Source organism: Puma concolor, chromosome A1, assembly GCF_028749965.1.
Source record: "Puma concolor isolate L17-30 chromosome A1, mPumCon1.1.hap2, whole genome shotgun sequence".
NCBI classification, from domain to species: domain Eukaryota; kingdom Metazoa; phylum Chordata; class Mammalia; order Carnivora; family Felidae; genus Puma; species Puma concolor.
Genome location: NC_141667.1, coordinates 199,818,499 through 199,845,465, shown reverse-complemented (window position 1 = coordinate 199,845,465; position 26,967 = coordinate 199,818,499). Strand labels below are relative to the sequence as shown.

At 35.7% G+C, this 26,967-nt stretch overlaps 1 protein-coding gene across 11 annotated transcripts in view; it reads right to left on the bottom strand.

Moving 5' to 3' along the window:
• Positions 1 to 26,967, bottom strand: part of PCDH9 (protocadherin 9) — a 929,525-nt gene that overhangs the window by 562,224 nt on the left and 340,334 nt on the right. For 6 of the 11 annotated variants that reach the window (XM_086710819.1, XM_025924173.2, XM_025924176.2 and 3 more), the window contains exon 3: positions 22,405 to 22,506. The exons of 3 other annotated variants lie outside the window; for them this stretch is intronic. In XM_086710819.1, the coding sequence (XP_086566945.1) occupies positions 22,405 to 22,506 (102 nt within the window). The remainder of the gene's footprint in view (positions 1 to 22,404; positions 22,507 to 26,967) is intronic. 2 more of the 11 variants (XM_086710753.1, XM_086710777.1) reach the window with 1 other exon arrangement.

The window sequence follows — 26,967 nt, the reverse complement described above, 5'->3', positions numbered from 1 at the left end:
AATTATCTTGGTGGCAATATATTTCTAAAACTAACATTTATCTCATGTGCCACAGAGAAACTCTGGTTAACATTTTTAGAAATCTAAAAGTAATCTACTCTTCTCTAAATTGAAACTCTTGGTTGTCATAATTCGCCTTCTATTTCCTTAGTGTGCTTCCACTCCACAAACAATATTTATTCATCATGTCAGAATCCTGCCTAATCCTCTTGAATCCCAGGCAAATGAGGCAATGAGACTTGATGGTGCAATTTTGCTCATGTTTTCTCCTACCACGTGAACTTAGTGCTTCCTCTCTACCTTTCCAAATCTTCCTCATTCATCATCGATGGGCCCTGTTTTCATTTTCTTTACTAAGGACAAGCATCCTACGTTCCTCTTTCTGTGTTCTCAATTATCGTATTTACATTTTTATTACTTTTTTTAAAGTTTTTATTTTTTTAAGTTCTTTACTTATGTATTTTGAGAGGGACAGAGACGGTGTAAGGGGGGAGGGGCAGAGAGAGGGAGAGAGAGAGAATCCCAACAAGCTCTGTATTGTCCATGAGGAACATGACATGGGGCTGGAACCCATGAAGCCTTGAGGTCATGACCTGAGCCGAAACCAAGAGTCAGACACCGAACTGACTGAGCCAGGCTCCCTGTATTTACATTTTAATTCCATATTACATAGAATATAATTGCCCTCAAAAAGTGTCATATATGCAGATATGGCTCCCCTCAATCAGAAAAGCACTTGATAAATATTTGTTCAATTTTGTATGCCCTCAAAACATATCCAAAAACCAGTTACTCGATGGCAATTTGTTCACTGGTTTAAATACAAGGTAATGGCAACTAAACTTTGACCATGACAATAATTAATGGGAAAGCTGTCCAGTTTGGGGACATCATTTAAAAATGTATAAATCCCATAAAACAAAACTGTCTTCAAAAAGATATCAGAGTGCCTAAGTTCTATCTGCCCACACTATCTTAATTAAAGATAAATAATGCTGATCTCATGAAGTTCTCAGTTTCTTCTTTCTTATGATGATGTCACAGTTCACAAATGTACAACTTCACACTATCTAGAGATTGACTTTCAAACTCTTTCTCATGACATTCAGTGTCCTTTAGTATCTAGATAACATTAAACTCTTTTTCCTCATTTTTCTCATCTCCCTTTTCAAAACATGCGGCACACATTTAGTTGAGCCAGGGCACCTCACTATTCCCTGAGCTCAAAACAGAACTTTGGTTCCTGCTGCTCCCTCTGCCCAGAAAGCCCTTCATGTACATCTCTATTTGCTGTGAGACACTGATCAATGTCACCTTCTTCAAAAGTGTTCACTATCCCAACAGTTGGAAATAATGTTCACTCCTTTGTAAAACTTGAACACACTCTCAGCTACTTAGAGACTTACACTGTGTTTTACTCATGTTTTTCTTATGCTTACGAAGCCATAGACATACTGCCAGATGTATAATCAGTACTAATGTGTGTGTGTGTGTGTATTTGTTTGTTTGAAAGAATTTGTCCCAGTTTCAAGCATCCAATGAATCTTAAATACCTTCGTTTTCCTTCTTCTAACAAAATAGGCACATTTTACTTACTGAGTCAGCCTTTCCCAAGTTATGTTCCATAAAACATTAGTTACATTAGATGCCTCCTGAAATAATAAAAGTGTCTTAAGGGAGTAATGAAACATATAGGCTTATTAAAGAGGTTTAAATATTTGCCGTTTTTATGCCATGTTGTTTTGTTTGCTTGCTTTGCCCTATCTCATGGGACACCGTTTGGGAAGTACTGGTCCAGCCTCTGCAGATGAGCAGCTCTTCCAGTAACATCACTACGTGCCTACGTCTTCATCCTCTCCCCTCTTCCATCTGATGCCTCCACCGGAAGGGCTTTTGCTCCTGATGGCTCACCCACCGAACTCCTAATCACCACTCAGGATAGATCTTAAATATCATACTCTACTGGATCTTTCACTCGGCCTCTATCAGAATCAAACTGCTTCTTTCTCTTTGTGTTCTTGCAGCACCTACAATGTAGTAGAAATCACATTTATTTTATGCTTGCCTCTCACTCTTAATTTATGTGAGTGTAATGTCCTGCACTCACCAATCTAAAATGTTGCAATACTGAAAGGATCTTGGGAATTAGGCTGATTTTCTGTGGATGTGTATTGGGAGAGTGGATTGTGGTGGTTATGCTCAAAGGAGGGCGCGGGAGGAGGGAGGTAAAAGGAAGGACAGCATAAGTAAAGAATCCCAAAGCTAAACTGGTTTTTGCCTCGTTATAATATTTTTATTAGGTACCATCATAATGACAGCTGACCAGACCACCTATAAAATAAATGCTTTTGTAAACTGATGAGGTTCACAAGGTCAAATAGAACGTATGCCTTTGAAGAGGAGAAGAAAATAAAGGGTATATGCCACATCAATGTTATTAATAAAAATGGGTTTCTTTTTCCTTCTCTGTTTTCCCATCTCTCCCACCTCCCGAACATTACTGTCTGAAAGGAAAAAATTCCTTTAGTAGAAGCTTCGAGAATTAAAAAAAAAAAAAAAAAAAAAAATGGCACGTTACGTGCTGTTTTTCTCAAAAATGTTTTTTATTTTTTATTTTATATTTGAGAGAGAGAGAGAGAGAGAGAGAGAAGGGGATGGACAGAGAGAGAGGGAGACACAGAATCCGAAGCAGGCTCCAGGCACTGAGCTGTGAGCACAGAGCCCAACGACATGGGGCTCAAATTCACAAGCTGTGAGATCATGACCTGAGCTGAAGTCGGACACTTAGCTGTCTCAGCCACCCAGGCGCCCCTCTCAAAAACATTTTTAAAAACATTTGTAAACTTGAGCTCTATTCCTGCCTGTCTCACTAAGTCTTTAGTGCCATAATATTATTTCCGGTTTACAAATTCATATCAGCAATAAATTTGATTAAAGTGTATCTCTTCTACCACTTCTTGACCTCTTAGCTAGGATCAAGGGTCAAAATGAACCCCTCCTGATAGTGCACGCCCTATACCAAGATGTACCCTAAAACTTCCTATCCTCTGCCCCTCACTTTGCTACCTTGTCTAAAGTGCACTACTCTGTCACAATTTTCTTTCCCAATTACCTCTCTAACCTTCTGATGACTCTCCAACTATTCTCTGATGCTCGACTCAAATCCCACTTCTTCCATGAGGCATTCTTTGTTATGTCAGCCTGAATCTATGTCACTGTCCAACTTTCTTCCACCTGATGTGCCCCATCACAGCATACAGTAACAAGGGTTGCACTATTAACATGTACGTAGAATCTGTCCCAAGCTCTAGAAGATTTGGACATAGAAGTTAAGAACTGGCTAAAATATTTATCCCTGAAGTGCCTAGGAAAGTATCTAAGTATTGTGGATAAGCAAGATACTAACATATGCATGCTAAACTAAGTATTAAAAGAATGTACTTAATTAACTAGGCTGTGTTGAATTGAACGCATTCACTCACTTTTGAGCCATGATGTTATAGAACAATAATCTATGATATCTCAAAGAATTTGCTTTCATTAAGTTCCAAGATGTTTATTTTAGTGGATATCTTTTAAAAAATATGAAGTTCCTGGACTCAACATTTAATGGAAGATAAACTGGGAGAAGGGGGGTGGGGGTTGGAGTAAAATTCACGATTGTGCTTCTATAGTGCCAAACCAGCCAATATTCTAATTCACCAGTTGATGTTTCTGAACTCTAAGATGTTTTTAATTTTATCAAGGCCTTTTATTCCCCTAGTCAGTTAGAATACTTAATTTATTTTGTTACCTTGAAGGATATAGGAATAAAATTGAAACAAATTGTAGGAATTGTAATAAGGTAATTTGCTAGAGTCTGCAATAGTAAATGGGAGATTTATGCTGGGTTATGAACACCTGGGTCGCAGAAATAGCTTATATTTCTTTCTCATGGAAGTCTTTTCTTTATCTAAAAACTCATTTCTATTTAAGGATCTCCTGCTGGACTTTTTCCATTTCTTCCATATGTTCCATGTCTTATCCCTCTTGGTATGGTAAAACATACCATTTTCTTCTCAGTGAAGTCCTCCAGCAGGAAAAGCTTTAACCACAGACGGATTCCCCTACCACGTTTAAATGTTCAGCATGAACTCAGGTACGATTATCAAACCTGGTCTTCTTACTGAATTTATTTGCCTTTGTTGGAACATTAAAAGGGGGACTTCTGTGTTTTGTTCCGTAGTTTTTTGAAGGGCAAAGGTGTCACTGAACCCAAACTCTGACTTGTGTTTTTCAGAGCACACCTGGGCAATTTCCAAAAGTTTTCCCTCTCTCTGAGTGCGTATCAAAGAGGAGGGGGTAATCGGGTGAGAGGAATGTCCCTTCTCTACCTGCCCTCCAACCTTCCACACAAAACATGAGCAGAACTGAAATCAGAAAGGGACCTGTGACATGTGCCGAGGGCCACATAGGTGTTCCCCAGTGTCCGCAGCTGCGGCTTCCGCTTGGAGCCTGCTGGGACTTGATTCTAAGTGGCTGTGAAAAGCCACTGAGGGGGTTGTGTCAGCCAGAGGCCACGAAAGCTGCCATCCCCAGCTGAGTGATTCTCTGTTCAAACTGGGCACAGGCCCAATTTGAACAGAGAATCTGTTTTCTTCCCTCATTTCAAAGGGCACATTTCTGAATACTTCCTCATGTGCAGGGGTGAACTAGGAACAATAATATTCATTTATAAGAGAAATAATAGTGTTAATTATTATAACTGAGTGTTAGTAAATACCTAAATAGCATTGTGATGTGGAAGTGTATGGGGATATGAAGAGCCATGTATTCTAGTCCCTTCTTAGGAAAGTGGACATTTCTCAGAAACTATTTAACATTCTGAAGCCACATTCTTTAAGTCAGAAAGTGACACTGAGATCTCTGGATATTCTCCAATTCTTGCATCCTGAGATACATATATGTGATACAACTGCTTTCCTTGTTCAATACAGTCTTAAGGTAATTGAATATTCCCCACTTTCATTTTTTCTTCCATCCTGTTGTGTATGCATGCTCTCTATCTCTCTAACCCACCCACCAACAAATATAGTAACACACACACACACACACACACACACACACACACACACACACACCATAATTCTGGACAATTGCTTAAATTATTTCAGGCATTCTTCTAGGCAATGCTTTTTTTTTTTTCTAGATCTGTAGTTTTGGCACTCCAACACCAAGTTCACATCCTGGACCATGCCTTCCATTAGTGGCTGTCTGGGCAGTCTCCCAATAAAGCTGCGCAGTTTCAGTATCATTAGTGGGATGATGGTATTTCAGTTCCTCTTCCTTTCATTCCTCTTTAGTTTACTATCGGTGCCACTGAGCTTAATGAACCAAACCTCCTGCTCATGCATTAAAAACGGAGATGTGCATTCTGCCATGGGGAAAAAATGCCCCATTCTATTTTCTACAACAGACACTTTTTAGCAAACATAATGTAGAAAAGGAAGCATGAGAATATTTGTATAAAAGGGAGATGTTAATAAAAACATTTGAAACTTTCAAATAAGGAATGTACTGATTTGTAACTGTAAGGTGCCCTCATAAATGGCATGCCTTCATAACAATATAAAATCATTAAGAGTACTCTTGGGGGGGTGCCTCGGTGACTCAGTCAGTTAAGTGTCCAACTCTTGATTTCAGCTCAGGTCATGGTCTCATGGTTCATGAGTTCAACCCCTGCATCGGACTGTGTGCTGACAGCGTGGAGCCTGCTTAGGATTCTCTCCCCATCTCTCTCTCTCTGTCTCTCTGTCTCTCTGTCTCTCTCTCTCTCCCTACCCTGCTTGCACTCTCTCTCAAAATAAATCAATTTAAAAAAAAAAAAGAGTACTCGGTACCAGCTACTGCTATACTTTAGAACTGGTAACAGTAATACTAATATGCTAATTACTAACAAGATATCAGAAAGGACCATTAAGTAACAGCTTTGCTGTAAAATATTACCTAGATCTTGCATTCATATCATTATTTCGCATCATCTCTGGTATTTGAAGCATACTAGACACTGACTTAGAAGTAAAAGCACACCTATATTGCTAAAATTACTAAAAACCCAAATTGTAAAATCTAAATGTCATTTTCCTACATAATAAGAGTATCTAAAATTATATTTTTCCAGAACTAAAAGTCATAACACCACTTTTAATAAAGGAGTGATTACATACATAATGTGGGTAATAACCATACATAAGGTTATATAGGTGGTGATCCAAAATTTTGGCCCCATATATTGTGCGATTGAAGTCACTCTGATGTATCAAACCACTATGACATGGTCTTACTGAATTCAGCTTGCAAATACCTCTGGCTTTATGTGAAACTAACTCATTTTACTCACTCACATCTCAATGAGGGGAAGGTGGAAGAGTAGTTACTCAAAATTGTCATTCTCATCAACTACATGTTCACACAACTTAGTTATGCTGCACACGCAGGAAATGGACCCTTGAATCTCAGAGATGTGATTTTTGAAGAAAGGTAGGCCTTAGAAGAGTGTGGATTTTTGATAGTAGCTCCGGCAAAGGAAATACAAGGCAGAGTTCAGAAAGAGAGGGTAGAGAACGGAAAAGATAAACTGAAACTGTCTTGCAATCTTGCTTCATTCTTTCAGTAAACAAAAATTTATCTGCATTTCCCCACCAAGGAATGCATTGCACAGGGTTTATGAATTTTCCCAACATTTTGAACCTCTGAAAAGCAGTCAGGGCTCCTCCTTATGGAAGCTGTGATTTTCCTACAAGAATTTTCTATAATTGTGCCAAAGAGCTAAAAATAAAAATGACATAAGAAGTTTCGCCACACTGAGAATCACAAGCTCAATTGTAGAACTGAGTCATCATCTTCGCGTTTCAGGAAGATATATCCAGGTTAGGAAATTCACTGTGCTGATTGCCTTCCCCCTGCCTGTGCTGGCTGAGATATAAAGTCGATGGTATGGTTATCAATTACTGCTAGGAACTCTGGCCATAATCGAGTAGATAGCTGTAAAGTACTATCATATTGAGAAAGTAAATGTGGTAAGAACCGTAACAGGCTGAGGTTTATTGAGAAAGTCCTGATTACCGTGCAGGCTGAGTACCTCTGATCTGGGGCCAAGTTTGCACAAAGCGTTACAGAATTTGTGGAGCCTTATTTAAACCAAACATATATCTAGCTTTCTCCCTTTTATTTCTCTTCATCATGCAGCAGAACATAATTTTTTAGTTCATCGTGAAACTTCTGTCTGTTCCATCTTTTATGTCCTTTGTCAACACTTCTCAAGGTCAGGAGGGGGGAGTGGGGGAAGCCTCAGAGAGGAAATACTTGTGTTGAGTGGTTCTGTGATGCATATGCCTAAGGGTGCTGCTAAATAAGCCTTTTGTATTTTCAGCGAAGTGACTAAAGGGTGGGGACAGAGGCGCTGGTGGATCCCCTTAACCAGCTGTTCCCTGGAGATCCTGGTTCCCCATGCCCCTGGTTCTTTGTCACCTATTCCCTAGCGAAAACAAGAACTTTGCTCTCCCATTGCCGCTACAGGGAGACTAGACGCTGCGGTTCTGGAATTAAAGCATTCAGCATTTTAGGAGTCAACCTATAGAGACTCTCTTTTCTTTTTCGGCCACTAGACTGTTGCATTCTGAGAAAGAGGCACATGACAAAAAGCAAAGTTCACTCCTGCTGAGATGCTTTTCACTGTAACTATGTACCACAGCGGTGGTGGTAAGAATAGTACAGATGCTTCAATTCCATGAAGGTGGAATAGTGACTGTGGTGTAGCATGTGGATATATGTGTATTGATTTTAATCAAATATGCTCCTCTGGGTAACAAAGACTTCTTGCTTAACAATCCAGTAAACAGAAAGATGAGCCAGCAAACAATTTATCTATAGCATCTAGGGTCTCTGTTTTATATTTCTCGGCAGAGACCTGGTGCATATATCGGGTTTTATGAATTATCATGTCACTAATGAAAGATGTTAGATGGTCCATATATGGAAGAGTAAAAGACTCATTTCCTGTGGAGTTATAATCTCACTTTTTTCCTTTCTCTGGAGCATCATGATTCTACTGCTTTCAGTCTACACCCATGATGATATTTTCCCTAGCTGCATTTTTTTTTTTTTTTTTTTGCATACTGTGAAATCATTTGCATACAGTGAGAGTCACCCATTCAGGAATAAAGTTCTATGAGTTCTGATACACACACAATCATGGAACCTAAGACGCTCTTAATGCTCCCCTTAGCTTGCTTCAACTTGAGACAGGCTCCTTCCTTACGCTAAGCCCTTGACCTCCCTTGTCTTAGAACATTTCCTTTAAAACAAAAACAAAAACAAAACTTGTAAATTCTGTCTCTGTCCTCTCAAGACATAACTTGGTTTCTCAGCTCTTGCCAGTTTCATGACTCAGGAATGTCTTTCTCAAAGACCTAGTGGTTATCCCTTTGAAATGTAATGTAATTTTTCATCAAGAAAAATGGCCTCCACATCTCCTGGTCTCTGTGGGAAGGGAGGAGCCTAACTTTGCTAAGTGCCAGTCAGTAAGCACAGCCAGTCTAATCACATTGACCAGCTTCCTTCCTAACATGCTCCAATCTTTTCCCACGAGCTCACCCCAATGCTTAAAAGGTTTCCTGCATTTGTTTCAAAGAGGATGAATTCCTCTCTCCTAACTGTAGTCTTGAATAAGGTCTCCTTTGCCTATTTAACTCCATCAAATGCAATTTTTTTGATATACATACAACTACAATCAAATTATAGAACATCTTCATCACTCCAAGAACTTCCTCCGAGCCCCTCAAGCCCCAGCTCTTGGCAACCACTGATCTAAGTTCTGTCTCTATAGCTTTACCTTTTCCAACATGTCATATAAATTAAATTATACAATATGTAACCTTTTCTGTTTTTTCTTTCACTTAGCATAATATTCATCCATGTTGTAGCATGTATCAGTGGTTTCTTCGCTTCACTGTTGCATAGTATTACATTGTATACTACCACAATTTGTCTATGTTTTCAATCCATAATTTGAATTTAAATTTGGTTTTATTTATCAATATTTGCCTTACTTAAGATACTAAGTATTGTGTTTTCTAGATACATTCTGAATTAAGATTAGATTCACCCAAAAGGTTCTTGCTTTCCCTTTTTGTGTTGAGTGGAAGTTTTCCATGGTTTCAAATGGAAAATATCTCATGTAATAACTATGCCAATAAGTGAATAAACAATCCAGCCGCCTCTTTAAAAAACAATATCAAATCTATAAAATTTCAGTAAAATGCATATCTACAAAATGCTTAAAATTAAATATCAATATAAAATTTGCTGACATTTTATACTATTCATTTGTTCTAAATAGGTACCATGTCCTAAATATCCATTCCAGTCAAAATTGAGATAATTCAGACAGAAAGTACATTTAAAAAAAAGTTTAAGTTTATTTATTTATTTTGAGAGAAGCGGGGAGGAGCAGAGAGGGGGAGACAGAGAATCCCAAGCAGGCTCCACACTTTCAATGCAAAGCCCAAAGATACGGGGCTCAAACTCATGAACCATGAGATCATGACCTGAGCCAAAATCAAGAGTCAGATGTTTAACCAAATGATTCACCCAGGCACCCCCAGAAAGTACATTTTAAAGCTGCTTGGCTTCCTGGCCAAAAACTTGGGAATAACTATCTACCGATAGACCAGGAGTGTTGGAAAGTACAAGGCTACCAGAACCAATTTGAAAAGAAGTATAAACCTCTTCCCTAAAGGTATGTTTTTATTTTTGTAATTTTTTATTACATTTATTTATTTTTGAGAGACACAGTGAGACAAGGTGAGAGGTGGGGAGGGGCAGAGAGAGAAGGAGACATAGAACCCAACGCAGGCTCCAGGCTCTGAGCTGTCGGCACAGAGCCCGATGCGGGACTCGAACCCACAAACCATGAGATCATGACCTGAGTGAAGTTGGACGCCTGACCTACTGAACCACCCAGGCGCCCCTAAAAGTATGTTTTTAAAGAAAATTCCTGTTGTTAGATGCAGGCTAAACTCACATAGTTACCTATTTTAAATGTATGGAGTTCATTATTTCAGAATTTGTTATCAAACTTACATGTGTTAGGGGATTTAGTTGGCTAGTTCGTTGGTTAGTTTGTTTAGTTACTTTTTCTACCTTAACTGACCCTGAATGCAATTATTTGGGAGATTCTGACTCCTGGGTTTCAAGGAACTTCCATCTTCTGTAGGTAGAGAACAGATTCTTAAAATGTTTGAATGCAGTGGCAATCTCCTCACATTCATCCCTATTTTAAGATGCAAACATGTGGGTGACATAAAGAAAAATTAAAATATGTTAAGAAAGTATCAAGTAATGAGTGACTTTTCCCTCTATTTTCATAATACCCTATACATCTAACTGGCTAGTTTTCTAATATTAGTGGTCAATCTGAAACTACTTACATTTCATATATGTGAGCAGTACTTGACCAAATTAAATTTTAGCCATTCTTTTAATGTGTCCAAATTCAGAAACTGTCTGAATTGCATGCAAAATTCATAAACTTACATTACCTGACAAAGAAGCTGGAGTTGGCTGCCACCCAAAATGTAGCTCTATTTTTGTCATTTTTCACCGTGTAACAGTGTTTGTGCAATAATTACAACATATCATTGTGTTTGGGATTTATATTTTATAAAGTAGATAAAAACTAGAAAAAATAATTTCATATTGATCTTATTTCTGAAACATTCTTTGCAAAATTGGGAAAAAAAGAAGATACCATATTTGTGATAAGACATAGAAATCTTAAAAACCAAAACAAAACAAAACAAAAACCACACACATTCGAATGGGTAACAATGTCCAAAACAGCGAGAATTTGGCCTCAATAAAAAAGACTTTGGGCTGCTGCTTTTTTGAATGAATACTTATTTGAAAAATATGTTAGACATATATCATTTAAAATTTTGTCTGAAAAAGCAAGGAAGAATCAGAAACTTAAAAAATACTTTTACTTCTTTGGTAACAAGTGTGTGGATAATACATGCATACATGCATACACCTTTGACACCATTTTTTTTTGTTTCCTTTTTGTTTTATTTTCTGACCTGCATCTTAATAAATGGAGGTTTACTTAAATTTCAAGGTTCTTCATTTTAACATCATTAAATAAATTTTAGCATATAGTATCATTCATGGCCTAGGCTATTTGTCAAAGTGAGTTATATGGAAAATAGTATTAATAGGTGTTCTTTCAATTTGAGTCAAATTAGTTTACCACGGAGTAGGTAAAACTAAATGTAAATAGATGCATTTACAATTAAATTACTTAAGTGCATTTGTATGCTAACCCTACTGTAAATCACCAAGAGAAGTCACTGAGGGGAGAACTTCTTAGACTCATTGAGCTTATACACCCTCTTTACAAGGCTGAGAGTTTACATCTGTAAACTCTACCCTTGGATTGGGATTTAGAGGTCACTGCCGAAAGTGAAAGAGAGTTGTATTACACAGTGAGTCAGGAGGCTGGTCTCAAACCCTGGATCTGCTGCCATCTTTGGTGGAAGCATTAGAGCAGTGGCCAAGAGCACAACCCACAGATCTAGATTTTCTGGATTTGAATCCTGCCACAGCCCCTTATCTGCTGTGTGACTATACAAGTCACGTGTCTCCTATACCTTCCTTTATTCAACTATAACCAGAGTCATAGAAGAGTTTACCCCACTGAGAAGTTAATTCATCAAGTTAATATAATCAAAGTGATTTTGAAGAGTTATTGACCAATGGTAAGTGGTATGTAAGTCTGGGTTATTTTTTATTTTTATTTTTATTTTTATTTTTATTTTTTTTTTAATAGGAGAAATGCAGATTTCTGGACCCTATTCCAGATCAAACCTACATTTTCCAACGTTTATTTATTTTGGGGACAGAGAGAGACAGAGCATGAACGGGGGAGGGGCAGAGAGAGAGAGAGACACAGAATCGGAAACAGGCTCCAGGCTCCGAGCCATCAGCCCAGAGCCCGACGCGGGGCTCGAACTCACGGACCGCGAGATCGTGACCTGGGGGACCGCGAGATCGTGACCTGGGTGAAGTCGGACGCTTAACCGACTGCGCCACCCAGGCGCCCCTGGGCTATTTTTTATCAGTGACTTTCAAATTTTTTAACTTGTCCCACACTGAGCAACTCATTTTACATAGAAACATGGTATAAGCACTCAAATATAAACAAATGTATACATGTGAAGTAAAGTAAAATAATATTTAACAATTGTATATAACATATACTTCATATGTATCTTCTGTTTATTTCCCTTATCCTCTTCTTTCCTCATTCTATTCTGTTCTAACCTATTTATTAAATTCTATACAGTTTATTCTACTCTGTTCTTTTCTATTCCATTAAGAAAAAGCTGATGCTAAACCTCAGACTGAAAGACTTACTCATTTATCTACATAACCTATATACTGATCATTAATGAAACTCTGCCTCAGTCCTCCTGTCCACCTTTCACATTAAACCCATTAGATACTTCATAAAATTTGAAAATTTTCAAAAAGATCATATTCGGACCCCATTCCTGACCTGCTTAACATGGATCTCCTGGTGGTCTTGGTGCCAAAATTCTTTCTCATGCATAATATGCTGTAGATACTGAATAATCGAGGTTTCCAGTAATTCCAAAATTGAAGAAATAAATGGCATTTAAAGAGAAAGTATGTACTTAGTCTATTCTTTTTGAAGAGTTCATCTGTATTTAACATATGCAACATATACACATAAATTCTAACATACTCCACTGTTTGTTTGAATCATCTAAAGGAGAAAAAGTAAATCTAGGTAACCACTCCTCAATAATTAGAGTGATTCTATGCCACTTCTATTTATAAATAAGCTTTAGCATTTTTAAACTCAAAATTATTTATTATAAAGCTAAAATAAAGCTAACATCAAGACAAAGCTGGGTTTATGTAGTTTATATGATATGTATCATTGTCTATTTAACTGGCATACATAAGTGTGTCTCAAGCTTTTTAAATAGGTAAGACATTTTTATATCTATATCCAAAATTTTATGGACTATAGAACAGATAAAAAGACTAGCTACAATTCTATGTCCATACTTACCAAGATTTGGTGACACAACAAATGACATCTCATATGCCCTCATATATATCACTATATATATTTATAGATTATAATAATAATATCTATGTTATATAAATATATATAACTAGTGTAAACATCCAAAACCCCATTTCAAGTTTGAAGTATCTTATTATAAGAATTTCTATATCCTATATGCATACAATTAAAATTGTTTTATAAAATACTAAATATCATCTATCATCTATCAAACATTATTCTTGGTAGATATTTGGAAATTAGAATGAGGATTTTATAATATGAAAGCTCTTGTGAAAAATATCTATTTAATTTGTCAATGTGCACTTCTAACAATAGATCTTTTGACTTTCCATTTGATTTCCAAATCCCTTCAATGGTAACTAGAAAGAAATCTCACAGTTCAGAATCATCACAGAGAAGAAAATTTCACTCATTATTATTTCAACATTTTAATTTTCTAAAAAAATGTTAACATTTCCTAGTTTTCTATCTTTTCTATTTCTATCCTCTTCTCACATGTATTTGTATTACCTTCACTCTTCCCAATGGGTCTTCAATGTCCTGAGATATTTAGTGTCCCAATAAATTATTTATGACCATGTACTCTATAGGACTTTAAATACAAAGCTTTCCGTCAGGCTTCTCTATTAGTATCCACAGATATATGCAGAACCTTCTGAAAACTCCACACATCTATGTTAATTCTATATGCAAATGCCCGGCCTGTATTAATCACAACATGCAACCTCAGTTGATTTAAAAAGTACTGTCAGGCAGGGATATTTTTCTCTCATTCTCACAGTTTGATATTATTTATTGTCATTTCATGTGTGGGTTCCATGCCGATGTAACAGATATTGATTTACACCTTTTTGTATTCTCCCTTTTGGTTGTTTTGTTATAATTTCAGGATCCTTCAGTGAAAGGTACTATGGTTGTCACTTGTTTGAGAGGCCCTTCTCTCTCTTTGTACACTCTATTCTCTCCACAAACAGCTGCATCACACTTGTCATTCTGAATGGCAAAGATGTCTTTGGCTGATAAGCCTATGTGCCTGTGGCACACAAAGTGGCTTCAAACGACTAATTAGCAGGAGCTGGGCCACAGCAAGGTTTGGTGCTGTCCATCAAGCATGCAACCATGGCTGACACCATCAGCAAATCTGTCAAATGTGGTTCTTCTTGTGAATAAACCCAAGGCCACTTGCTCTGTGGTGAAGAAGAAATTGGCAGAACATGTATAATAAAAAGTAAAAGAGGGTGATGGCCATCCTTTACACAGGGTTAAGTAATGGAAAAAAAAAAAAAAACTTAAGTTAGAGGAAAATTTGATCACTGATTTATAGCTGTTGCTGGAATACAGGGAATCAAACTGAAATCTTCTCCATGAATTTCCAATGGAACAATCCCCAATGGATCAAGTATATTTATTTAGCTTCTGGAAAACATTAATGTGCACTTTCTTAATAGTAGGGAGCTATTGGGGTGCCTGGGTGGCTCAGTGGGTTAAGCATCTGACTGGGTGGCTCAGTGGGTTAAGCATGATCTCGCAGTTCGTGGGTTCAAGCCCGCATTAGGCTCTGTACTGACGGCTCAGAGCCTCGAGACTGCTTTGAATTCTGTGTCTCCCACTCCCTTCCCTCTGCTACTCGCACTCTGTCTCTCTCAAAAATAAATAAACATTCGAAAAAATTTTAATAAAAAATAAATAAAATCAAAATAAATAAATAAATAATAGGGGGTTATCAATTATTACATATAAAATCAGATTTGCACATCCACATACAGATGCAACCTTAAGTAATATCTATTACATATATTCATATACAGTATGTACAATTATTATATATAAAATTCACTTAAAAATCCAAATCTGTAGGAATGCATCTATTAATATTCCTATCTGATTTCACAATTGTTCAAAAGTTTTTAAAACAACAATATTGAACACACATTGAGAAACATTATATAGTCACTGTTCTTAATAATCAAAAGTATATGTAGAGGGGCACATGGGTGACTCAGTCAGTTAAGCATCTGACTCTTGATTGTGGCTCAGGTTCTTGATCTCATGGTTCTTGAGTTCAAGCACTACATCAGATTCTCTGCTGTGGATTCTCTCTCTACCTCTCTCTCTGCCCCTACCCAGCTCATGCTCGCTTGCTCTCTCTGTCTCAAAATAAACTTAATTTTTTTAAAGTATATGTGGATATTGCATTACAAGTTTGATAGCTATTGCCATTCTCTATTATGAGCCAGGATGATGTCTTGATAATAGAGCCGAAAGACATCTGAATTGAGAAGAGAAATAACCCAATGGAAATTTCCTCAAACCTGTGATGCCTCTTCCCAACACCTAGGCTTCACACAGGCAATCTTTCTGAGAAACATTCTCATTTGTCCACAACCACAGAAATCACACCACTCTTGATCATTTACCTGGTAGACTCGTTCAAGCCTTACAGTAACATTATTATGTTTTCCTCTCCTAGGTTAAATTTGCTCCTGCCATGTGTTCTTGATTCTTGAACATATCTTACTGTACCACTGCTTGCACTTTATGGCAACTTGCTGAATATAAAAATGTGTCCCCTGTAATACCTGAGACAAAAAGAAGTACGTGTGCCTGCCTGCTCAGCATGATGTACTTAGCATATCATGTAACAGAATCTTTGGTATATTTGTTGGATGAATATTTGTGGCAGGCAGGCAGACAGGGATTATTAATGTAGGATTTACAGACTGGCTTCAGTACAATTATGGAAAAGGTCAACAAGGGGAAGATGGGTAATTTGCTTCCACTCCACAGAACAGTCTCAACATCATGTTTATGGGTAAGAACAAAGGAAAGAATGTCTAGCACCCAATCTCTGTTTATCTGGCTTAGGGGATGTATTTATGGCTCCATTTAAAAAATCAAATCAAACCACATTCAGAAGGCAGAGATAAGTAGGAGAGATTTGGTGAAATATGTATATTTTTATATTACTCCATACTGCTAATACCTCCTATGATTTTCAAACATAAGTTTATACTGTGAAACAACAATATTAATGTGTTTGTAGAAAACATCATACATAGGCATTAGACATGAATGTATGTAGTGTCTGTGTACTATTGTACTATAAATTCTTTGACTTCTTAGTAATTTGTTTCAAATTTATCTATACTGACTTGGTAGCAAATAAGTGGTAATTAACAAAAATTCAAAGATGTAGGGAAAATTTATCTCTATATAATATAAATCACACATGACAAATACATAATAAGGAGACTTTTCAATCAGTCATTAAGTATGGTTTAAAATGGTAGTCAGCAACTGTCCCTGGATTTGTTAGAAACTGTCCACAAGGCTAATCTTACATAAAATGCCATGTAAGTAAGATCTTTGACTTTTCCCAGTTGGGCATGTGAGAACTTAACCCTAACAAGCTGCAAACCATGATATGTATTTTTTGTTATTTTGCTAAAGTGCAGATTTGGGTCCTTAATGATAAAAGAATGAAAAGAGGAATAAATCCTTATCTAGCGAGTGAGCTGGTCTGTCGTGTAGCATCCTTTCTCTACTGACTGTAATATATGCAAAGTTTCACCATAAGTGACTGAAGTGTAACACAGCTTTTATCATTTTGGCGGGTAATCTTAGATGTTACTGAGAATTTAAATATTTTGATATACTGAGAATTATTCCCAAAATATATATGTATATCAATGTATATAATAAGAGTGTGTGTGTGTGTATGTGTGTGTGTATATCTTAAATATTTTTACCTTTGGGATTTTAGAAAAGGTAAATGAAAAAAAATGAAAACAAACTGGGTTGTGAATTAATTTGGTATTATTAGATAAAATTACTCCCAAATATTATAACATGTAATTATTGCTAAATGATTTGACTATTAATTACTTTAACTTAAAAGCTGATATCAACTGTAATCTCTATTCTAAGGACAGAACACATTTATTCTTTGAAAATTAAATGTGCTTGGGTCACACAACTATATAAAACACCAAAAACAGGAAAATGTAAGTATGTAGTATAATATTTCATATACTAGATTCTGTTTATCTAGATCCAGACTGTTAGTTAATTAAGTCAAAGTTAATCTGTAATAAATACAGAAAAGAGGAAAGACAAGAGAAGAGAAAAAAGAAAAGACCAAGATCAAGTGAGACAAAAGTAAAAGCCTTTTGGCTTTATATCTTTCCCTTTTTATTTGAACGTAACAGATAATGTTATCATTTTGCTATTACTCCATTTGGTATTATTAATTTAAATTAGAGTGTTCTATGCTATGGTTACAAACATGGAGAACCACTGTTCTCCTAGCTCTCAGTGTGCCTTTGTTTCGGTGAACCCAAGCTCAAGGTGTACCTGTAACTCCATCTTTAATGGTGGGAAAAGTATACTTACCTGGAAGACTTATTGTCCTAAATGAGGTTATGAATGTGAAATGCAACACACAAAATAATAGTAATAATCTAATACATTTTAATTCTATTCTCTTCCCACATGCTCCTCTCACTCTCCATTTGACATATTTTTATTCTGTTAAATATTTCCATCAAATGACACCATTGGAATGTTTGTGAAGCCAATGATAATTTAACTTCTATGTATCTCTGACCAGCAACCCTGTGTCACAAATTTATGTAAAAGGTTAAAAACATTTTCCTTATCAAAACTGTTTTCCCAGTTTTGGTCTGGAGATTTATAGTAGTGGTCCATCCAGGGATATCTTGATCAACCATCTGTACCCATGAATTTCACACTTGTGATAACTGCCACATTTCCAAAGTCTGGCGGCTAAAATTCATACTTATTTTAAAAGTCTTCCACCAATCTCCCTAACTCTTAGAGCTAAGATTTTCATCTGACATTGATTTTCGGATTTCATTGCTACAAGGGAAAAGTCTTATCTCAAAAATTCATACACTGAACACTAGACCATTTTGTAAAAATACTTTAGCTCAAGCATCAAAAACAGTGACAGGGAACAGCTACTCATACTGAGATGCAGTCTTGTGTGAATTCCAATAACTATGAGGCATTTTCCTACAGATTGCAGAATATAGACACTGAAAGCTCTATCCACTTGCATCCTATGCTATTTCATGGGTAAAGGGAACTGAACATAATAGAAGGGAAATGACAATAAAATTTATGGATCAAAGAGGCTTAGTAAAGGTAATATGCATTTATGGCATGAAAACAATGTGCACTTATTCATTTCTATGCTTGTATTTTAACTATGAAGGCTTTGTGTATCCAGTGACAGAGCTCTGTCAGGAAAACTTAAATATGACAATTCGTTTAAATTCCAGACCTTATTTAAAATCTAGTTTAAAAAAATTTTCAAATATGAACTATTTTCTCTAACATTTGCATAGAAAATTTTTACGTAGCTTAGAAGTAGTCATTAGATCACTCGAGGATCAGAAACCCTGGATCTAATCCTAGTTCTATCACTAGCTAGCTCTGTGACCTAGGGCAAGCTCCTCCATCTTTCTTGTCTTCAACTTATGCCTCAGTAATATGAATATATAATCTCCATGGTCTCTGATGACTAAATAGCCTGCGAATTTGTTTTGACTTCAATACTATCTTAGGGTAATTAACCTTGTAGTTCCTGTGGTTATATTCCAGCTCCATCAGTTACTACCTGTGTGAATGCAAGCAACTTACGTAACTTCCGTGTGCCTCAGTTTCCCTATCTGTAAAATGGGAATACTGGGGTTGCTGTCAGAATTAAAATGAGCTACATTTTAATGATTCTAATCTGTAAGCTTTCTTATACTTTAACATAACTTAAAGTGGGATACATATTAAGGAAATCATATATAAGCACTTACCAGAGTTTAATCAATAGCAATTCTTCTCAATGGTAAATGAAATTATAGCATGGGTTATGCTAAGCTGTTATACATTAACATCTTAACATCATAGATTAGACAAAATTTGGTAATATATATGAACAGTCTGGAATGATGTCTGCTAAAAGATTACCCATTAGCTGATACTAGCATTCCTCTATGAGTGAGCAGTAATTGTTATATCTAAGTTAAGCATGATGGGCAAAGTCCGATAATTTAAGAATGATTAATACTTTGCTGGTCATACAGCCTTGGTTTTGTGTTGTATCTAAAGTTGTAATACAAACTTAATAGCTTCATTCAGATTAATCAATATTAGTTGACAAAAATATGACTTTCTACTTGAACAGTATGGCTTTATTCAATTAAATATTTTTATGATAAAAAGACCTGTTTTTTTTTTTTTTTACTTTAGTAAAGTGATTAAAGTGGGAAAGTATAAATTGTGAGAAAATAAAAAATTAGTCATATATTTACCAGGCTTACCACATTATTCGATGTAAAGGAAAAATAATAACAGCATAGCACAGGAACCAACTTTGTAGGTTATGATCACTTTCCATTATTAATTTTCAAAAATGATTAATATTAGATCAAGAACTTTTAAGGAACTGGTTACTGAAACTATCCCCTTTGTTCTTGTTCTATAGACATTAAACATTATACAGAAACCCTGTGTTGCAGAATGCTTTTTTTTTAAGTTTACTTATTTTGACAGAGAAAGACAAAAAGAGACGGATAGAGAGAAAACACAAGTGGAGGAGGGGCAGAGAAAGGGAGGGAGAGAATCCCAAGCAGGCTCTGTGCTGTAAGTATGGAGCCTGATGCAGGGCTCAATCTCATGAACATTGAGATCATGACCTGAGTTGAACACTTAACCAACTGAGCCACCCAGGTGTCCCTTACAGAATGCTTTATAACACTGCAAAACAGGCATTACTTCTGTCTCCAAGTTTTATTTGCTAAGAAACCTCAGCAGAGATTTTCTAGATGTGTTAAAAAAAAAAGTATACTCAGTAAATTAGGTATATGATGAAAAGCCATTTAACAAATAAGAAAATGAAAAACCATTTAAAGGACAAAATGTAAATGATGGCCAAATATACTCATAAAGACCTTGAAACAGACCCCAGCACAGAGTATCAGTGCCACAAAAATATCAGCTGTCAATATCATTATCTTTATTTAGTATCATAGACCACTAGAAAGAGAGAGGACCTTAGAGATGACCTAATCTGAAACCATTCAGACTACAATGGGCCTGGAATATGATGGTTAAATGAGAATTTGGGGATTTTTTAAAAAATAATTTGTTTACTTTCTTTTGTTTATAAGTATAACACAGATTTACTTTCACTGTTCTTTGATAATTGGAATCATAATATAAGTCAACATGATAACTTGGAGTATCATTTTTTCTTTCTTACCTATCTTCTCTAGACAAATAAACTCTGTACAAACTGTGCTGTTGTGCATTGGGCCTTATAAAATATCCAGGGAAGAATAAAAATACCATTCACAGAAAACTATTTTAATTTTGGCTTATTTAAATTCTCTACAAAAAATAAGGAAATCTTCGGGATTTCAGTGGCTTTCAGAATGTTGTGCATGGGCTTTGTAAATATTTACATGAGTTTTTATTTATGAATAAAACTTATTTATTTATGCCATAAAATAACTGTTCTTGTGTTATTATTGGATGCAATAAGGGTGATTCATGGGAGAAATTTCCATGTTCTACACACTTGAAATAGACACACTAATGATGATAAATCAAGAGGTTAAATTATCATTCTTCTCTCAACTGCCAAGTGATTGAGATTTTGGAGAAAGAGGAAATAAAAGCAAAATAGGAAGAAGAATATATGCTATAGGTAAGAAGGATGCTTCTGAATAATTAGATCCACACAAAGAAAAATAAAATATGTGAAGGAAGTATTAGGAGATAAAACTGTCCAAAATATCACTTTAACATTTTTCCATCTCAATTAATGGTTTGTTAGAAAGAAGTTGCTTACTCAGTAAAATTTCTATTAATCAAAATAATTTCTCTGACCTACATTACTACTGGGAGTTTTGAGAATGACAGATGCCTTTACTTGGCAAAAACTAGTATGAAAAACCTGTACTGGAGCACCTGGGTAGCTTGGTCATTTAAGTGTCTGACTCTTGATTTCAGCCCAGGTCATGATCTCACAGTCATGAGATTGAGCCCTGCATCAGGCTCCACACTAAGCACGGAGCCTGCTTGGGATTCTCTCTCTCCCTCCCTCCCTCTCTCTCTCCTCTTTCTCTCTCTCTGCCCCTCCCCCACCCTCTCTCTCACTCACAATAAATAAATAAATACCTTTTAAAAAGCAACTCTGTACTACTACTACTAATAAAAATGTTTTCAATAACTTTAAGGAAATTGGGGAAAAAACTAGCTTCAATGAGAAAATAGAATACATGCTATTAACCACATATACATATACATACTATCTATCTATTCATCATCTCTCTGCAATCCATATGTTATGACTGCAGAAATACATGAAACAAATATGTGTGTGTTAATATTAGAGTTAACTATTGAAACACAATTCCTTAAAAACATTGATCTTAAAAAATTGATCTATTATATAATGTGAACATACTCAACACTACTAACTGTAACTCCAAAATGATTAAAATGGTAAATATTGTGTTTTATACCACAATTTTAATAAATTAAAACAAATATAATAGATTTTTGCAACCAGTCCTGTTAGAACGATTGGTACTAGAATAGCCCTCACGACATAAAAAAAAGAAAAGATAAAAGAAAAAACAACAAAATGTGGATCTTCTACATTTTACAGTGGATGGACTCGTTAAGCAAAAAGGAAGGTAATTTTTATTTTCAATTCAAAAAATGAGGAAGTAAAGAATCAAGCTGAGAAAAGGTAGAAGAAAAAGATTAATAAAAATTCCAGTTACCCTGTTCATATGAAGCAACATGGTCTTCTCTATCTTCCCTAACTGTAGGATATGAAGCAAATAAATCTTTCAACAAATACATGTTCACATCTTTTAGCTCAACTAATAAAAATGAATCAATTAAGAATCTTTAACTCCAAAAGAAATTTGCTCATTACTTTCTCCAAAAATAGGTAATAATCAACACTTTGCATTCAATGGCAAGAATATTGAATTTAATAGCTGCACTATTACCAAAGAGGAAAGATATTATTGTTTGCTTTTTATTCTAAAATTCTTTATTTAAGTTGTTTAAAAAAGTACTAGCATAAAAATATGAACATAAAAGAGGATGGCAAAGAAAATGTTTATAATAGTTAACTCAGACTATATACAATCACTAGGAAAATGCAAATTGCTCACTACTAACATGGTCTCTATAGAGATATGGCATACCTCGTAATGGCTTTCTTCATTCTCCTGAATGTGGAAACCCGCAGAGCTGGGACATTTCTGAGGAGTGACAGGAATATTGTCACTTTTGCTGTGTGAGTTACACTGAAAGAGATTACCAAATAATTGTGACAAACTACTCCACATTCAGGGTGTCTATTGAGAGACATGGCTGTTTGCTAAGAGTCTAATCAAAGGAGTACCATTTGAACTAGCAAGCATCTATACTCATAGGTACATGCATTAATATGCAGCCTTTACCAAAAAAAGAAAAAAAAAATCCCCAGGATAGACAAATCGTCAAAATTTTTAAGTGAAGCTAAAGAAATCTCAAATGTAGTTATTTTATTTTCACCCTTTCTTTTTTTAAGCAATATGTTCTTATGATTTGGGTAACTAAATCTTACATGGTGCTACTCTTTGTGTGACATATTATTCAAGTGCTTGATATATACAATACACATGGTAACAGAGTTATTATTATTTTTCCCACTTACGGATGAGGAAGATTAGGCGTACAAAATGCACTTCTCAAGGTTGGGCTGTTACCCAGCTTTCTAGGACCAAGCAGTACCTTCTCTACTACATGCATGGCCTTTATAAATGATACATTTGAAACAGACAAAATTGAAAAACTAAAAGTTTAAGGTCCTAAAATATTACATCACTTTTCTTCTGTACCAAATATCAAGATTCTTTGAAACAAGTTAACGAAAATAATTCACTTGGAAAAGGATGTGAATTGCAGAAAGTAAAATATTGAATTATGGCTTGGGCTTTCTCCATGAAAATATTAAAATGGTTGTTTTCCACATTCCTTACATAATTTTTATATGAAAATAAGATATTATTCACTTCCTGTTATCCTTGCTTCCTTCTTTCCTAAATCTCTTATTAGATTCAAGGCAAGGAATATTTATAAGTACTGCTGTTTGGCCACTTATTAAACATAACATTGAGATTTCTAAGGTTTCTACATTAATAAAAGATACCGTAATGCCTCCAAAAAAGGTTCACCATTGGTATATAACCTTTCCTCTCCTGTATGACTACAACATATGCACAGATTTGTATGACATAAGTAGGGAAGATACTATTTTTTCACACTAGTATGCCACATTTCAATTAACTAATGAAATTTTACTTTTCCCATGCCAAAGAATAATCTATTAGAAAATGACTTTCAAATACATTTTAAAAGCAAGTTAATTTTAGAATTTAGTATAAGTTCAGTATGTTTTTTACCTCAAGACCACCATTTTATATACTTAAATATATTTTTAAACACATTACATTCCTTAAGACTTTTTATTTTGAAATAGTTTTAAACACAGAAAAGGTGGGGAATAAACACCAAAAAAGACTTCCAGGATTCCCTTCATTACAATTTCAAATATATCAGTTAATTACCTCATTGTTGGTTGGTTTAAGGGAAATAGCAATATGACAGACTAGGAAGACATGACTCTCAAACCCAAACCGAAACTTTTTCGCATGAAAAACACTATTGTGTTCCTGTCTTCTGTATAAACAGTATCATTTCAACCTTGTTCAAAACTTACCTCCTCTAGGAACTTTTCATGAGTAAGTAAACAGGTAGCAATAGCCATTTTAAACTCTGCTTTTAACCTAAGTAACTTTAAGGTGTAGTCTGTAAAATGCTGCCCTGCCAGTGTTAATTCCTGGCCTGTGCCTAAGTTTGTCTGAACAAATCCCTGTTAATTATGAAGTACTGACTGTCTCCCGTATCTCTCCTCAGTGGCTCCCTTAGCTTTCTAAAGAAAAAAGCTTAGACCTTAAAACAGTTATTTTCATTTGTGATGTTCCTAAACATTTTAATCATTCAATTCCTGTCCCTAGTCCTTCTAACTTTTCATGCTGTTTAATCTTTTTTAAAACGTCTCATGTTTGTGCTATGCAGTTTTTCTCCCTAGAATCATTTTAATTCCTGTGGCCTGGCAGTGGCCCTCACCCTTGCTATATATGGGAATGACCTGGGAAGTTTTAAAAAATACCAAAAACTGAGTCCTACCTCACACCAGATAAATTAGAGCTCAGTTAAAAACATTTTTTAAATACTTAGGTAATTCCAATGTGCACCCAGAGTTTAGAATCCCTGGGTTAACATTTGTCTGGCGCTCATGACAATACAGTAAATTTTGGCCTCGCTCCTCTTTTGATCTAATCTCTTGCTCTTTAGTATTTGTTTTCCCTTTTCCTGATATAATCAGTCATATAATTAGGGTTTTTTTTTTTCCCACAGATTATATCATAATGCCTTGAACCTGAAAAATATCTCATATTTGTATAATACTTTATACCTTTACATATGAGATTTTATGTATTATCTACCAGAAACCTTTGCAGAGAGGTAGAAACATAAACCTTCTTTAACAGATGAGGAAGACAGAGGTTCAGATATATTCAATGCCCTTCGTGTGAAGATTTGCCAAGTGAGAGAATTCCTAAGTAACAAGAGTTGGGCTATTTCTCCTCTGCCATATCTCCTTTACGTAATTCGTTGATTTGCTCACTGATGCACATATTCTATTTGGCGTGTTTGTTCATTTGCTGAGTGCATACTGTGTCAGGATTTTATTGGTTCATTAAGATGTAGCATTTAATATCTGTAATACTCTCACTCTAGCAGTGAAACCACACATAGAAATAACCATAATGATATGTGAAATTGCCACATGAAAATGTATGCACAGGTTGCTAAGGGACAAAACAGATAGAATGACTAGACTCCTGGGTTTGATACATGGGAAGAATCTGGAAAGATGGGCCAATGAAGGAATCATGGTTAGCACATAGTCACAAAAGAACAAACAGCATATGCAAAGGCTAGAAGACATGAATTCTTGTGACTCTGTAAACTGCAAGGATTTTGACGGTGCATTAACCACGGACCCTGTGAGAACTCATTTGGGGATAGGGACAGAAGTTATTAGAGCATCTTACTTAACAGTGGATCCAATGATGAGAAGTTACAGAATCAGGCTTAACATTAGGAAAGACTACCAAATAATGGGATAGGTGCCACATGGTGGTGGTGTCACGGATGAACTTTAGTCACCATCCTCTCTCTCCCAAATCCAATAAAGAAATATAAACAAACTGAGTGTGTTTGCAATAGGACTGTGATGCCTGAGCAAGTCTCTCCATCCCAACAAGATCTCACTCAGCCCTAAGCCTCTGTGTCTAATTCTGGAGCAGCCTGTTTGTAGAGCAGCAAATGGTATCAAAGGAAAAGTTTAACTCACTTTTCCTGCCTCATTTTTTAAGATTTTTGAGTGTTATGATGCAAATAGCCTCTGGGGATTATAAGTCTATGAGCTAGAGAAAAAAAAGAAATTTTAAAATAACACTCTAAACAATATTTTGAGATCAAATACTATAAATAGCCAAAACTTTAAGAAAACAAGTTCTTAAGTGAAGAACAATTTAATCGCCAGGAATCCTTTCTAACAAGTTGCTATTTCAGGAAGGGCTGTAGCCTGAAATGGAAAGAAGACTTATTATAAGTGTCTCAAGATTTCACCCACTAAAAACTTTTTGCCAAATTTGATATGAATAACTATATAATGAATTTTGGTTAAGATGAATTTGCTAAATCAGATTTGATACTGCAGACAAATCACTTGAGAGGTCCAGAGCTTGATAACAACAATCATAGTATATGGGAAAAAAAATCACTGTAAATACATTTGTTTTATACTTTAGAATCCATTTGATGTTTACCATTACCTACAGTTAATGGTCTCAATTTAATATGTGCATAAAGTTTGCTTCTCCAAAACACCCATTGTAGTTCTTGGGAAATTGTCATTTACTACCTACAGAAATACCTACTCAAAAAAAAAGCGGGGGGAGGGGCCCCTGGGTCGCTCAGTCGGTTAAGCAACTGACTTCGGTTCAGGTAATGATCTCCCGGTTCGTGGGTTCAAGCCCCGCGTCGGGCTCTGTGCTGACAGCTTGGAGCCTGGAGCCTGCTTCGGATTCTGTGTCTCCCTCTCTCTCTCTGCCTCTCCCCCACTCATGCTCTCTCTCTGTCTCTCAAAAATGAATAAACATTAAAATTTTTTTTTTAAGAAAAAGAAAAGAAGAAGAGACGAGAAGAGAAAAAAGAAAGGAAATACCTATTCAAACTTGCCTCATAATCAGGAATATTAGCTTTTTCATTTTTGACCAATTTTTGAAAAGGGACTTCAGAGCCATGATATCAAGAGAAGAATATCAACAGTAGCAAAAGCAACAAAAGTTTAATGAAAAATCACGTAAGTAAGGCACAGCTGTTTTCTTTGCAAAAAAGGGTTGTTGTGGGGTTTTTTTGTTTTTTGTGTTTTCTTTACATTTTCTACCCAAGTCTATAGTAGCAACAATATGTCCTTTTATTCTACTCCTCCTCCTACCTTCTTATAAAATCAAGGTAGTTTGCTAAAATTCAATGCCACTGTTATAAATTTCATTCAATCATTCAATCATTACAAGGCAGTAGCTTGTAATTCTGTGCTATAGGTTTCATTAAATAAAAATTCCACTTGTTAAAAACTCCCACTGAAA